General features: G+C 37.0%; 1 protein-coding gene across 4 annotated transcripts; it reads right to left on the reverse strand.

Moving 5' to 3' along the window:
• Positions 1-1899: 1899 nt before the first annotated feature.
• Positions 1900-12795, reverse strand: LOC103498244 (O-fucosyltransferase 15). Of its 4 annotated transcripts, none has more exons than XM_008460771.3 (10): positions 11860-12795; positions 11675-11758; positions 11483-11582; positions 11308-11369; positions 11091-11179; positions 10505-10625; positions 10282-10425; positions 9814-10148; positions 8237-8477; positions 1900-2414 (listed from the first exon to the last, which is right to left on the reverse strand). In XM_008460771.3, the coding sequence occupies exons 1-10, from the start codon at positions 12397-12399 to the stop codon at positions 2106-2108; spliced, it is 2025 nt and encodes a 674-aa protein (XP_008458993.2). In that variant the 5' UTR covers positions 12400-12795; the 3' UTR covers positions 1900-2105. The 4 variants fall into 4 exon arrangements, with proteins under 4 accessions (XP_008458993.2, XP_008458994.2, XP_008458995.1 ...); XM_008460772.3 differs by having other exon boundaries at positions 10505-10616; positions 11860-12780; XM_051080600.1 differs by having other exon boundaries at positions 2293-2441; positions 11860-12787.
• Positions 12796-13951: the final 1156 nt, after the last annotated feature.

Raw genomic sequence — 13951 nt, forward strand, 5'->3', positions numbered from 1 at the left:
ATTAACAAGAAGATGTATTTAAATTAGTTAATAAAAGTGGAATCCCCTTATTCAAAATTATGGTCACTCAAAGCACATTGTCTACCTAAGTGAAAAAGCTAATATTTGTAGGGATGAATAGAGTTTCTTCGTATTAATAAAAACTCATTTTTATCTAAGCTTCCTGATGAGTATATGATATGGAATTAATTTAAGAACAAAAGTTGCAATTAATTTCAAGCAATAAAACTTAAAAATAAATTAATGAAATTATAAAAAATAGCAAATTTGACAAAAGATTTACATGCTATAGCAAAATTTCAGATTGTATCAATAACAAACATTTGATAGATACTTATATTTTTCCTACAGTGTCATTGATAGACAGTAGAAGTCTATCAGTTTCTATCATTAATAGAATCCAAAAAGATTTATGACTTATAAATATTTTAATTTATTTTACTATTTCTAAAAATGTCTCAACAAATTAATCGCAAAAGTAAGTAGTTAAAGGACAGAGAAATTGATACATTAATTTCACAGTGGTTTGACACAACCAGCTTACATCCACTTCTCAAGCTTCATCTCTTGAATGTCACTCTTTTCACATATAAGGGCCAACCACTACACCGCTCTTTTTACGACTTCAGGATCAAACTTAACCGTTTCACGGAAGATAACGAAGTTTTTTGCCATCGCATCTTGCAAATGAAAAGAAAAGACACAAAAAGATGCCTTACAAAAGGTGGAGGTGGAAGTGTAAAATGAAGTTGATTCATGTCGAATTGGCTGCGGGCCGCAAAAGTGATGTCATTTAGCTATATAATACTACACATTTTGATTGTGTAGTTGGATTTTGGAGAAAATTCATTCATGAACTCATTGTTTCTCAAAAAAAAAAAAAAGAAAATAATAAATAAACTCACTAAATTGGTCATACATTTGATCCAGCATTAAACTTAGTAAAAAAACTCGTATGAGAGAAAATTTTGAGCTTCAAAGGTAAATATTCAAAGTTTCATTTTTGCTTAATCCTTAAAATTCATGAAATTTAGAGCATTTAGTTCAACCATCTTCCGCTAGCTTTTAGTATTCATGTTTAAACTATGGATGAAAATTAATTTGTATTGGATGCACATAAATAGAAGAGAAATCCAAATTAAATTTGGTAATTATTTAGTTTAGATTCTCCAAGGGCGTTTTAGGATTGTCAAAAATGGAAATCACTGCAGATCAACCTTTGTCCATAAATCTTAACAAAATTCCAAAAAAAGAACCTCAAATGTTGCTGCTATATACTCCAATTCCCCCTTTTTTTACATTAAGAAAAATCCACTGATGAATGAAATGAGGAGATACTCCAACACGTAGAGGTGATTACAATAAAGATTTTGAGTTGAAAACTAAATAAGATACACTAAAATGAACAACAAATAAAAAGTTGGACAATCCAGTAATAATCGGTAAAACGAGAAGAAACAATCTTAAAAAAGCCGACCACTATACTTCCAAAAGAGTCCAAAAGAGAACATGTGTAACTGACACCAAACCATCTGGCTTAGTACTACCAAAATTATGTCCCGCCAAAAGAGACGTAAGGATGTCAAAAATGTTATTAGAACATGATAGCAACCAAAGACTTCCAAAATAATATGCTAAAAGTTGAGAAGCACAAGGACAATGGTACAGATAAATGAACTCAGAACTCAAAATGACACTGACACATCAATACGCCAAGATCTAGAGACAAATAAGACATTCGATCGACCAAAATTCAAGCTACTTTAAACAACAATTTTCCAATACACAGTAAAAAATGCTCTATTATTTTTGGCCTGTAGTTTACAAAATCCCAGCTCGTCTTACAAGCAAAGGAAGAACGAACTTTAAGAAGAAAGAAAGGTTGGATAAAACATGTCATGAGACTCATGAACAATTCTAATGAGATAAATATTCTATTACCAGGATGTCAATCTAATATTGGAGTTTGACCCACTAAAATGGGTCCCTGACCCCTCTAATCCAATCAATTAACAATATGTGACATTTCTTTAATAATTTCAACAAAAACAAATGGTAAACTACCGTGGAAAAATAGATTCAAACCAGTAAGCGATCAAGCAAAGTTACCCTGTCCAGCACATACACTCTTTACACCGTGGATACCTATAAACACTCCTTCCTCTGGGCCTTGTTAAGACGTGCTTTGTTTGCCTTACAGCTTTCCTCACTCTTATCTCAAATATCCGCCACTCTATAGTGTTGTTCCTCGAAAATATGCTAGCAAGCCTTCGCTTGTTTGGTCGAATCGTTGGCATTCTTCCGCCCCCATAGTATATCCGATAACCCGATACAAGAGATGATAATTGACTACCAGAGTCTGTCATTGCAAATGCATCCGAAGCTGTGCAGCCTATGAAGTCCAGTGCTGCCAACTAAAAGGGCATAAATCCATCATTCGACTAACACAGTAACATGTGATGATAAGTTAGTAAAGTACATGAAAATCTTCTACACAATGGGAAAAAAGCATATTTTAGAATTCAAGGACATAGCTGTACAACGTACAACTATAGAGCATATCCTATTTAAACAAGTCCATGAAAAAGATGCATATATTCACAGCCACTTTAAGCCCCAATGTATTTATTAGTACTGACCATTCAATAAATGACATAGAAACAAGATAATTGATGTATACCAAGGCTGGTGATTTTTAAGAATGAATTCTCTGCCTTTCTTTGGCTGGAGAATGGTCTATTTATGGATGAATAACAGTAGGTAGTTACAACAATCAGTTTGGAATTAGTTAGACAGTTGGGGCTGGGATAACTAATCAGTTTATAACTGATTAGTTTGAATTAATAACAGACTAACTAATTAATTGTTATAACAACAGGCTAACTGTTATAACTATTGCATCATTCCACCCCCTAGGACAGAACTCGACCCGAGTGACTTATCTGGCTAGGTTGAAATCATCTGGAACATAGTATTGTTTTAGGTCTGCCACATTGAAAACCAGATGAATGTGTAAATCAGCTGGTAGTTCTACTTTATACGCGTTATCTCCAAGCTTCTTTATTATACTGAATGGCCCTAGTTGTCTGTCCTTCAATTTATTATATGTTCCGGATGGAAATCGATTCTTTTTTAGATGGATCATTACTAAATCACCTTCAATAAAGGCAGTTTTTCTCCTCTTCTTGTCTGCTGCCTTTTTGTAGGATTGAGTTGCCTCCTTCAAGTGATTGTGGACTTATTTAAGTCTTTCAATTTTTTCTATCATTTTTTCTACTTCTTTGTTAGTGTCCACGGTTGTAGGAAGTGATGCTAGATCAAAGGTGAGCCTTGGTTGCTTAGTATATACAACCTCAAATGGACATTTTCAGGTAGATCTATTTTTCATGATGTTGAAGGCAAATTCTGCTTGAGCAAGAACTAAGTCCCATTGCTTCGGTTTTGATCCACTTGGGAAGCATATCAAGTTGCCTAAGGTTTTGTTTGTTACTTCTGTTTGGCCATCTGTTTGGGGATGTGCTGTTGAGCTATATTTTAGGTTTGTGTCAAGTTTTCTCCATAGTGTCCTCCAAAAGTGACTTAGAAATTTGACATCCCGATCAGAAACAATAGTCTTTGGTACTCCATGTAATCGAACTATCTCTCTAAAGAAGAGATTTACTATGTAGATGCCGTCGTTTGTCTTTTTACAGGGTAGAAAGTGTCATTTTACTAAATCTGTCGACCACAACCATGACTGAGTCATATTGTCTTTGAGTTTTGGGTAGTCCAAGCACAAAATCGATTGACAAATCTTCCCAAATGGAAGTTGGAGTGGGTAGTGGTGAATAGAGGCCTGCGTTTGTGCTTGTACCTTTAGCTCTTTGACAAATAAGGCATCTTTTAACAAAGTTGTTGCAGTCTCTTCTTAATTGAGGCCAATAGTACCTCTTAGAGATTATTTCAAAGGTCTTATCTTGCCCGAAATGTCCAGCCAACCCTCCTGGATGGGCTTCTTTTAGTAGAGCTTCTCGAAGTGATGTGTGTGGGATACACAACTGATCTCCTTTGAACAAAAAACCTTCCATTATATGAAAGTCTTCAGCTTTGATATAGTTGCTGCATTTAAGCCATATTTCAGAAAAATCAATATCTTCTTCGTATAGGTTAAGAAGGTGCTTGAATGCTTCAATTTCCATAAATAGGAGAGTGAGTAAGGAACTTTTTCTGGATAGGGCATCTGCCACTTTATTTTCTTTACCACTTTGATGTTTCATGACAAAGTCAAATCTTTGTAGGAAAGAGATCCATCTTGCGTGCATCCGACTGATGCTCTTTTGTGATTAGAGATATTTTAAAGAGAAGTGGTCTGTTAGGAGTACAAATTCCATACATAGGAGATAGTGTCCCCAATGTTTGTCGCTCAGACAAGGGCATAAAGCTCTTGTTCGTATGTGCTCCAGGACTGCCTTGATGCACTCAGTTTTTCACTGAAATATTCAATTGGGTGGCCTTGTTGGGATAATACAGCTCCAATTTCAGTTCCATAAGCATCAACAGCTATTTCAGATGTGAAATCTGGCAATTGTAGAATAGGGCTAGAGGTTAGTCTTCTTTCGATTTCTTCAAAGCTTTGCTGTTGTATATGTTCCCACTTGAAATTTCCTTTCTTTAAACAGTGAGTCAACAGGGCCACTATTGAACTAAAATTTCTGATAAATCTTCTGTAAAAAGACACCAAGCCAAGAAAAGCTTGTACTTCTTTAATGGATGTTGGTGCTGGCCAAGATTGTATAGCATCTATCTTCTTAGGTTCCATGTCTATCTTCCCTTCTTTGATCAAGAACCCAAGAAAGACGATTTCCTTGGTGAGAAATGTGCACTTCTTTGGATTGATATACAGTTCTGTTTCAGTCAAGACTTGAAACAGTTTTTTTAAGTGTTGTATATGGTCTTCATTTTTGTTGCTATACACAAGGATATCATCAAAATAAACCACTATAAACTAATTTAAGAATGGATGTAGCACTTGATTCATCAACCTCATAAAGGTACTTGGTACATTGGATAAGCCAAAAGGCATTACCAACCATTCAAACAACCCTTCATTTGTCTTGAAGGTTGTCTTCCATTCATCTCCTGGTCTGATCCGTATTTGATGATAGCCGCTTTTTAAGTCAATTTTTGAGAAGACAGTAGCCTTGCCTAGTTGGTCCAAAAGATCTCCAATCCAAGGAATAGGAAACTGATATTTCACAATAATTCGGTTAATAGCCCTGCCGTCTACACACATCCTCCAACTTCCATCCTTCTTTGGTGTGAGTAGTGCAGGTACAGTGCATGGACTTAGGCTTGGCTTGATGTGGCCCTTCTTTAGTAAGTCTTCAATATGATCATGCAAGACTTGGTATTCTTCGGGGCTCGTCCTGTAGTGGGGTAGATTAGGCAGTGACGCTCCTAGAATAAGATCAATGTGATGCTAGATGTCGCAAAGTGGTGGCAGTCCTCGTGACTCCTTTTTTAAATGAGGAAATTCTGCAAATAATTTCTTAAGTCTCGGCTCAACAATCTCACCATCTTTCTCTTAGGATTTGTCAACGACTACCAACCCCAAAAGATCTCTCTCTTTCTCTTAGTTCTTTCCACTTACTGTGATGAAAAGCTGCCTTTTATTCTTTTGCCTTATGCCTTATGTATTTTTCTTTGCCAATGGGAGTAAAATAACTTTCTTTCCCATCCATTGGAATTCATAGGTATTTTCTCTCTCCCCTATGTAGGGTTCGAGTATCATGTTGCCAAGGTCTGCCTAGTAGTAAGTGACACACATCCATTTCAATTACATTGCACACAATCTGATCCTTATAGTTGTTTCCGATGGAGAGGGGTATTGTGCAAATTTCATTGATTAAAGCCTCTCCTCCCTTTCTTTACCCATCCACTCTTATATGGATCAGGGTGCGGATTTGTCTTCAAATTCAAAATGGCCACGAGTTTTCTTGCCATGAAGTTCTCACAGCTTCCATTATCAATTATAACATCACAGACTTTTCCATTGATAGTGCATCTCGTCTTGAATAAGCTGTGGCGTTGGGGATTTGTTTCTTCCTTAGGAGCGAAGAGAACTCTTTGTATAACACAAGAAATCCTATCCCCATCATCAGGTTCAATAAATTATGCTTCCTCTTCTTCTTTATCGTCTTCACTTAAGCAAGTGCCTTCCTCCTAGGCGAGTGCTATAGTCTTTCTTTGAGGACAGTTGTTGGACAAATGGCCAGATTGACCACATCGAAAACACTTTCCCAAAGATGGGCGAGTGTAATTATTTTGGCTCTTCCCCTTACCTACTGCTTCTTTTCTCTTGGCTGCATCTTGCGTATCAACATCTTTACTCTTGTCTACAATTGATGTTGTTGGCTGTTCATTTGTCTTTTTGCCGTAAGACTGTTTTTTGGAAAAATTTACTTCCCAAGTGGCCTTTCTATTAGAGCTTTGTACTTCTCTTGACCGTCAACATTGTCATATTGCAATGGATTATCCGCAGGTCTTCTCCTTCGGTCTTCTCCTCCGATCATTTTTTTGATTGGGCAGGTTTCTAAAGTTCCTTTGAGCATGCCGGCCTCCTCTGTTTCCATCGACTCGTTCATTTGCTTCAGTTCTTGCCGGTGCCGATAGCCCATCCATCCTTCGGGTCAAAGTTTCTAAGCTGTCCATTACTCTATCAAATTTCTCGTGTGATCCCAAGGAGTCTTCGACGGCCAGCAAGCGTACCGTGGATGTCCTTGGAGAGAGGGTGGCGATCTCCTCCACCTCTTCTTGCTCACGGATGTCCCCTGCAACTGGGATTCTCCAGCCCGCCATCCGTCCGAGGATCGGCCGCTCTGATACCACTTGATGTATATCAAGGCTGGTGATTTTTAAGAATGAATTCTCTGCCTTTCTTTGGCTGGAGAATTGTCTATTTATTGATGAATAACAGTAGGTAGTTACAACAATCAGTTTGGAATTAGTTAGACAGTTGGGGCTGGGATAACTATTCACTTTATAACTGATTACTTTGAATTAATAACAGACTAACTAATTAATTGTTATAACAACAGGCTAACTGTTATAACTATTACATCAATAATCATCAAAGAAGCACCTGCAAGTGATTACAATAGAGATCTTCAATTGGAGACGGTGAGACCTCCCATTATGAAGATGTATGAAAGAAGAATAAGGGAAAGAATGGGACCAGGGAGTCAGGAGTTTTTGTAGGGTTTTGGGGATCAGTGTTTGACAGCCGGTGCGGCTTCTGTGTTGTTTCCTTGTGTTTCATATTCTTCTAAATTTTATATTTTCTGTGTTTATTTGTGTTTTGTGGCAGAAACCTTGGAGAATACAGTTTTTGTTGTTAATATCATATTCAGGGGAGGCTAACAATCCCTTTTTTTGTGGAGTCTTGTGTTATTTGGTTTGGTTTGGGTATTTTCAAAGTGCCATGGAGAAGGATACCTAACCGAAACTAAGAAAAACAAGAGTGTTTAAAAGGATGTCTAATTTTGCACCAACAACGAAGCTGTAGACAGTACCAAATCTCAAAAGTTGAAAAAGAGAGCCTATGAAGACGTTTGTTGCACTTTCTCCATAAAATCCAAAAAAAACAGACAAAAGTTGCTCAAGATCTCAGGAAGGGTTATAATATGCAGCAGAAGAATTTCAAGAAGTAAATAACTTCACATATACATACATAAGAAGTGTACAACAATTTTCTCATGTGTTATTCTAGGTAGTGAACAGACGGGCATCAACTTCAATAGAGCTGACAGATAAAAGGTGGATACAAGAAGAACTCTCAGCTGTGTCTTTTTCAAGGATATTCTTGTAGGAGAAATTTTCCAAAAGAGTAAATTATTTACTGTTAGAATTAGTGGGCTTGTTGTATGTTGAAAGCCCAAGGGTAGTTTTGTACTTTATGTTACCTTAATTATTTTTTTTTTTTCTTTTTTATTTGGCTCTTATTGCTTATTAAGTTCCCCTTTTGCATTATCAGTTGCATAAGAAAATAATAAGAAAACTCTACCGTGGTTTTTCTTCTTGTACAAGGGTTTCCAAGTAAACTTGTGTGTTATTTTTCGTCGCTACTTTCAATATTTACCAAACTTGTAAAAACACAAGAATAAAACTAAAAGTAATATCCTAATATAATCCGGCATATATACTATAATAATATCCTATTCAATTGATGAGAAATCAGTGACAAAAAAAAGTTTATTACCTGAGAAGAAAAGTTCATGAAAGGTTCAAGCTCGGTTGTTGAAAGCAACTTCTCCTTTGTAACCAGATTAGGATACAGACTAGTTAGAGCAGTCAGCCTTTTATTACCTCCATATATCTGCGAGCCTGCTACAAATATCTTTGTCTTGCGTTTGAAACCAAGAGCAGCGAGCATAAGTACAGCTTCCTCAGGTGTCAAAGGGCAAAGACCTTCTGACCTAAGATCTTCAGGAGAAGGTAATCTGCAACAAGAAACCAGAATTTAGTTAGATTTATAATTCCAATATATAAATAATATATGCTTTAATTCGCTTTCACAAAGCAGGGTCTGCACCCTTAGAGACATCTTTGTGGAACTTATGGACATCGAGGGTGAAAAGAAGAAAAAGCTTTACAATTTACGCTATTATGATTAACTTTTGCCATGTCAGAATAAGAAGAAACATGCAAAAAATTAAAGAGATGTTGATGGAAAATATTGATAAGAAAATGTTAGTAATCCTTCACCTGCAAACAGAAAATTATTCCCAACAAACAACCTCCCAAGTAAATAGCACTGTTCTAATGAATTTATTTATGAACTTCAAGGGAAACTTACAAGGATAATATCAAGATAAACAGGAAGCAAATGATAGAAAATAGCTAAACAAACCAGCACTTTCTAGAGGGCTGGAAATCCTCTCCCACAAGCCAAGCTTGATAACAAAATCCCAATTCCTCACCATAATCCACTCCTCAAAACCTCCCTTACCGTAAGGTCGCCACTCCCGCCCTGTATCCCTCTCCGTGGTCCCACTGTTTGGTACATTACGGTTATCACCTTTTCCTCCCTATTATTTCCACTGCTTGTTCCTTTCTTGCCATCCTCATATACATCTTAACAATGGGAGGCATTACAGAAAACAACTTTACAAAGAGGGTCAGAGGCTAGGTATCAGATATAGCTCAATGAAGAATTATTCTACCAGTTTTCTTTTGAAGAACTTGTTACCAAACTGTACGGGGACAAACGCTTTTCGGCGCATGATTGTATTGAGCAGTATAGCAATCCTTAAGAGTAAGGTTAAAAAAACACTATATCTAGTTATAATTATTCTGTCTTTGACAAAACAGTTGAGCGTGCCACAGGCACAAATTAAAACAATACAATGCCCAAATTTAAATTTTATTTTACTGAATACATATGATAAAAGACAGCAAAGAAAGGGCCAAAATTGCATCCACTAGGTCAAAAATAGGTCCCTCCGTAAATACAACAGTTCTCTTCAAAATAATGAACTTGAATCTCCAATCCCCCCCCCCCCCCTCCTCGGGCATGAACAATAAACATTAAAGCTCTTATAAAGAATAAGTCGAGTGGAAGAAACAAAATCCACATCTTCCATCTAAAATAGAGCTAGCAGCAAAGTTCAGAAGTCTTGCTGAAAGGTTTAGGCCTCCAGAGTAATCCATATGGTCAAAAATAACAATGAAAAGTTACATTAACAATAGGTAAGCAATGTATGAAAAGGTTGTCATTTCATTTTCCTACACATATGGCATATCCAACAGATGACAGGAACAAGTCACAATACTTACTTAGTAGTTTTCTGGAGAAGAGACAATGCAGGGAAATGGACTGCTCGATATGCTTCCAACTCTTCTTTTTCTTCTTTGCCTCCACCAAACTGACAGAGAGAATGAGCTACCATATCAATTTCAAACCTCAAATGTACAGACAGGTATTTAGCAGCTTTTGTAGAGCGGGCTTTCTTTTCCTTCATCGTTGATTCTGCATATGACCCAACAAGATGTTTGTCCAATGGTCCTGCATAGCCTTCTTTTTGACGTAGCCTTTGAAGAAGCAGCGCACCAGTTTCTTGAATTTTAGGAACAAACCTCAGGGCATGAAAATTGCATCTGCATCGAAGTCTCTAGATGGAATTCCCAAATCAGGAAAATGAAATGCAGTGAACAGTAACATAACTAAGGAAAATAAAAGGAGAGCAGCATCTATTGAGAGTGAAACACAAAATGCTACAAGAACAAGGACTTCCAGGTAATTACCTGTAACTCAAATGACAAAGGGTCAAATGCCAAGCGATTACCAAAACCCAGGAAATGCACAACCTTATTCTTGATTAGAATAGGAAGAATGTTTTTCAAATAGAATCTTGGCATGGCCTCCTTGTTAATGTCAGCATCCGTTACCTGAAAATCCATTAATATTATCAATGTAACTGAAAACATACAAATTACAAAATGAGAAAGGCATCAACTCAAAACTTACCACACTTCCAATTGCCTCCAAATCTAACGACTGTAAATTATCTGGAAGTTCTTTCACTATATGGATGTCAGGAGTCATGTAGTTAATAAAATGATCCTCCTGGTAGATATCGCTGAATTGACTATAATATTACAGAATCTTGTAATATCAATTTTTCATCCAAAGAAATAATAACTGAAAAGGATGCTAAAGGACTGACTAATGTGTGGCATGAGAAAGACAACGAGTACAAAGCAGTATTGTTAAAGTGGACATCAGAAAAATGAACATCAAATTGGCTTAAATGGGCACTGTTCATCTTTAAGAAATATGGAAGTGTAAATGTAAAAACCGTAATCAGCAGCTAAGGAAGCCATGACTGTTTTGTTTTCTTTGGGTTTTGAATTAAAAAATGTGTCTGAAAGAATTATGGAAAGACCTTTATTAACAATCAACCATCCACCAAAACGAATTAAGCCATAAATACAGCAACAAAGCATGTAGATTTTCATTGGTGAACAAGACCAACAACACAGAATCAAAAATTACAGGATATAACTCTATAAAACTAGTAAGACAAGAAAAAGTAAGAGGAAAGAACAATCACCTCACATCTTTCCAAACGCTACTGTACAAAAATCTGGGAACAACCAAAGTTGAATTAAGTAGCCGAGCCAGGACAACAGCATTGCAAACCTAGTTCGTGCAGGGAAAGGAACCATAATTAGAGCCTAGCTACTAAAAGTTAAGATACTCTTCAAATCTAGTGTAATATCATAAATGGGTACAAATAATTACAAATCAAGTTCAAGGGTGTCACTCACAGCTACTCGCTGTTGATTCATTCCACCGTTTGCAGTAACCATAATGTATCCAATATTTCTCTCTATTACCATGTAAAGAGTTTTATTGCTAAAATTAGAATAAGAATTAATTCAATTAAAATTCAAAAACATGAAACGCAATAGAAATGCACATAACTGAGAAACAAAGACTCACCGATCGGCTCCCAATTACGTTGATCAGCGCATGGCTTCCAAGCAGACGAAGCAACCACTGGCTCTTGCCACAAGTCCTTTGGCTCAGGTTTGCTTTCTCCCTGCCAGTTACAAATTCATTGACGAATTCCCAGAAAATTCACAAAGAAATTAAATGACGGTAGATAGAACAAAAAATGATCTTCAAATGTACCTCAGCCAACGCATGGGCAGCCAAAGCCAACAATCTACCATAGTTACCCTTCGGCCATTTATTTCTACCAGCCTTCCGTTTTCCCTGCATGAAAATTATTAATTGGATTCCAGCGTTCAGACGTGAAATAAGATGATGAATTCGTCTAAAGAAATCGAGTGCAACTTCAAATCAACAATACACACCAGAACTGAAATCCTAGAAGAAGACACATTCCCAGAATATTCAGGATTGGAATTGACTGCGTTAGAATCATGTTCTTGAATTCTATCATCTTGTTCTTGTAGCCTCAAAAGCATGACCCAATTCACAAAGAAAAACAAGCCAGCCAACATAATCAAAAACAAAATCCCTTTGATCCGCTTCCTCTGGTACCACACTGCCCCAGCTCTCTTCTTTACCCGCTTATCGACTTTAAATTTGTCCGAGCTATGATCCGACAGAAACCCGAAGATCTTGAACCCTGAAAACGAAGACGCATATTGAACGTCACCGGAGAATTTGTCGAAGCTCCCGAATCGACTCGGAGGGAGGCGGGGAGAATGGGTCGGTGAGTTTTGACGATTCCTCGGCGTGGTGGAGCCGGAACGAGATTGAAATGAAGCAGAACGCACGTGACTGATGCCGACCCTGGTTTCCGTGGAATCAGAGTCTTCTTCTCCAGACAGTGGGTCACCGTTCAGCTTGAAATTGGATCCCATTATAGAGAATGGAAGGTCATCCATGAAGGGTAATTCAGGAAGGGGATTACGGATCCGAGAGAAGGAAATGGGTGGAAAGGAGTTGGGGAATTTATAAGAACAAAAAAGAATTGCTATACATTTGTAGTCGCAACGAAAAAAGAGATAGAGAGATGAAACGTAGCTGGGAATTTATAGGTCGAGTCATCCTTACTCATGAAACTGGTTCAAAGCTCTGCCTCAAGGATGAATTCTTGGAACGAACAACAGTGAAAGTGCTGAAGTTGAAAGATGATTTTGGTGTATCTCGGAAGGTGGTTAGTGGAGATTGAGGAGAAACAACAGAGAAGTGTTGAAAATGGCATATAAAGAAATTGATGATTTCAACGGAAATTTGCCAAACTAACCCAAAATACAAAAAATGACAACATCGTCCCCGAGATTTCATGTAATTTCATGTGAAGCATATTTGTGACCGAGTTTTTGTGTTCATAGTAAAATGCACCCAATTGTGACAAGAATGCCCTCGTACTCGAAAATATTGTTATTATATTTAAAAATGAAATGGCTTATACAGAAAGTTGACTAGCAACTTCAAAGAAACTTTTTACAATTGAAGTTTTCTCCCATTTTCTTCCACCTACGTTTTATATCTTTCGAACCCATCAAGGGAAATAAAGTGAATGTAACTTACAATTGTTTATAAATTACGTTTTAATTGTCATTTTCGTAGTGATTAGGCTAGCAATTGGTTCTTTTAGGTATTTTCGTACGTAATCTCGATTCTTATATAAGGATCTCGGTCGAGTCGTTTTATATTTGCCTCGAGATAAGTATAGAGTTTCAAATCTTGGCCAAGTGTGTAATGATTTTGCCCCGAAATTTGGATATATTTTTTAATTTTTCTTTACATTATTTGCATAATGCCTCGTGTATTTGTTTGTTTTGGTGGAGAATGGAAAGATTCTGAGAAAGAATACATCAAAGATCAAATGAAATGGTTGAATGTCGACGTTAGTATAAAAATGAGTTTTTAGGATAAATTTATAGAATTAGTGGGATAAATTTTGGAGTATGAATTGATTCTGAGATGCTTGTATAACGTGAAACCGCTTGTATCTGCTTTTGTTATTAGTAATCAAGAAGTTCTTCAAATTTTTTTAACTAGTGATAATGTATCTTAGGAAGGTTAGGCTTCAACGATGCCACCGCGGGGCCGGAAAGTCAAGACTAGACACCTCATGTTGTCGATCTCTTTTGGCCAACTTCAGATCCGACTTCAAATCAATTAAAGAATCACATACCATGATAACGTCCTTCGACCATGTCTAGCACGACCAAAATCCAGTGACATCCCCCGAAGTTGTAAGGTATGTAGATGTAGTCGACGTCAATCCATACCTTGTCGTAGTCTGGTAGTTCCTCCATCACCTATTTCAAGATAGCGGCATCTTTGACTCAGGTGTACTCAACATCAACCGGACGAGTGCGCCGCAAAATCTCCTCATATTATCTTGTGCTATGCCTTAGAAAATTATGCACAATAGAGTCAACTGAAACACATATTAGTAATAAGTTATAACTAACAATTTAATCA

The sequence above is a fragment of the Cucumis melo genome, chromosome 12, assembly GCF_025177605.1.
Source record: "Cucumis melo cultivar AY chromosome 12, USDA_Cmelo_AY_1.0, whole genome shotgun sequence".
Taxonomy (NCBI): domain Eukaryota; kingdom Viridiplantae; phylum Streptophyta; class Magnoliopsida; order Cucurbitales; family Cucurbitaceae; genus Cucumis; species Cucumis melo.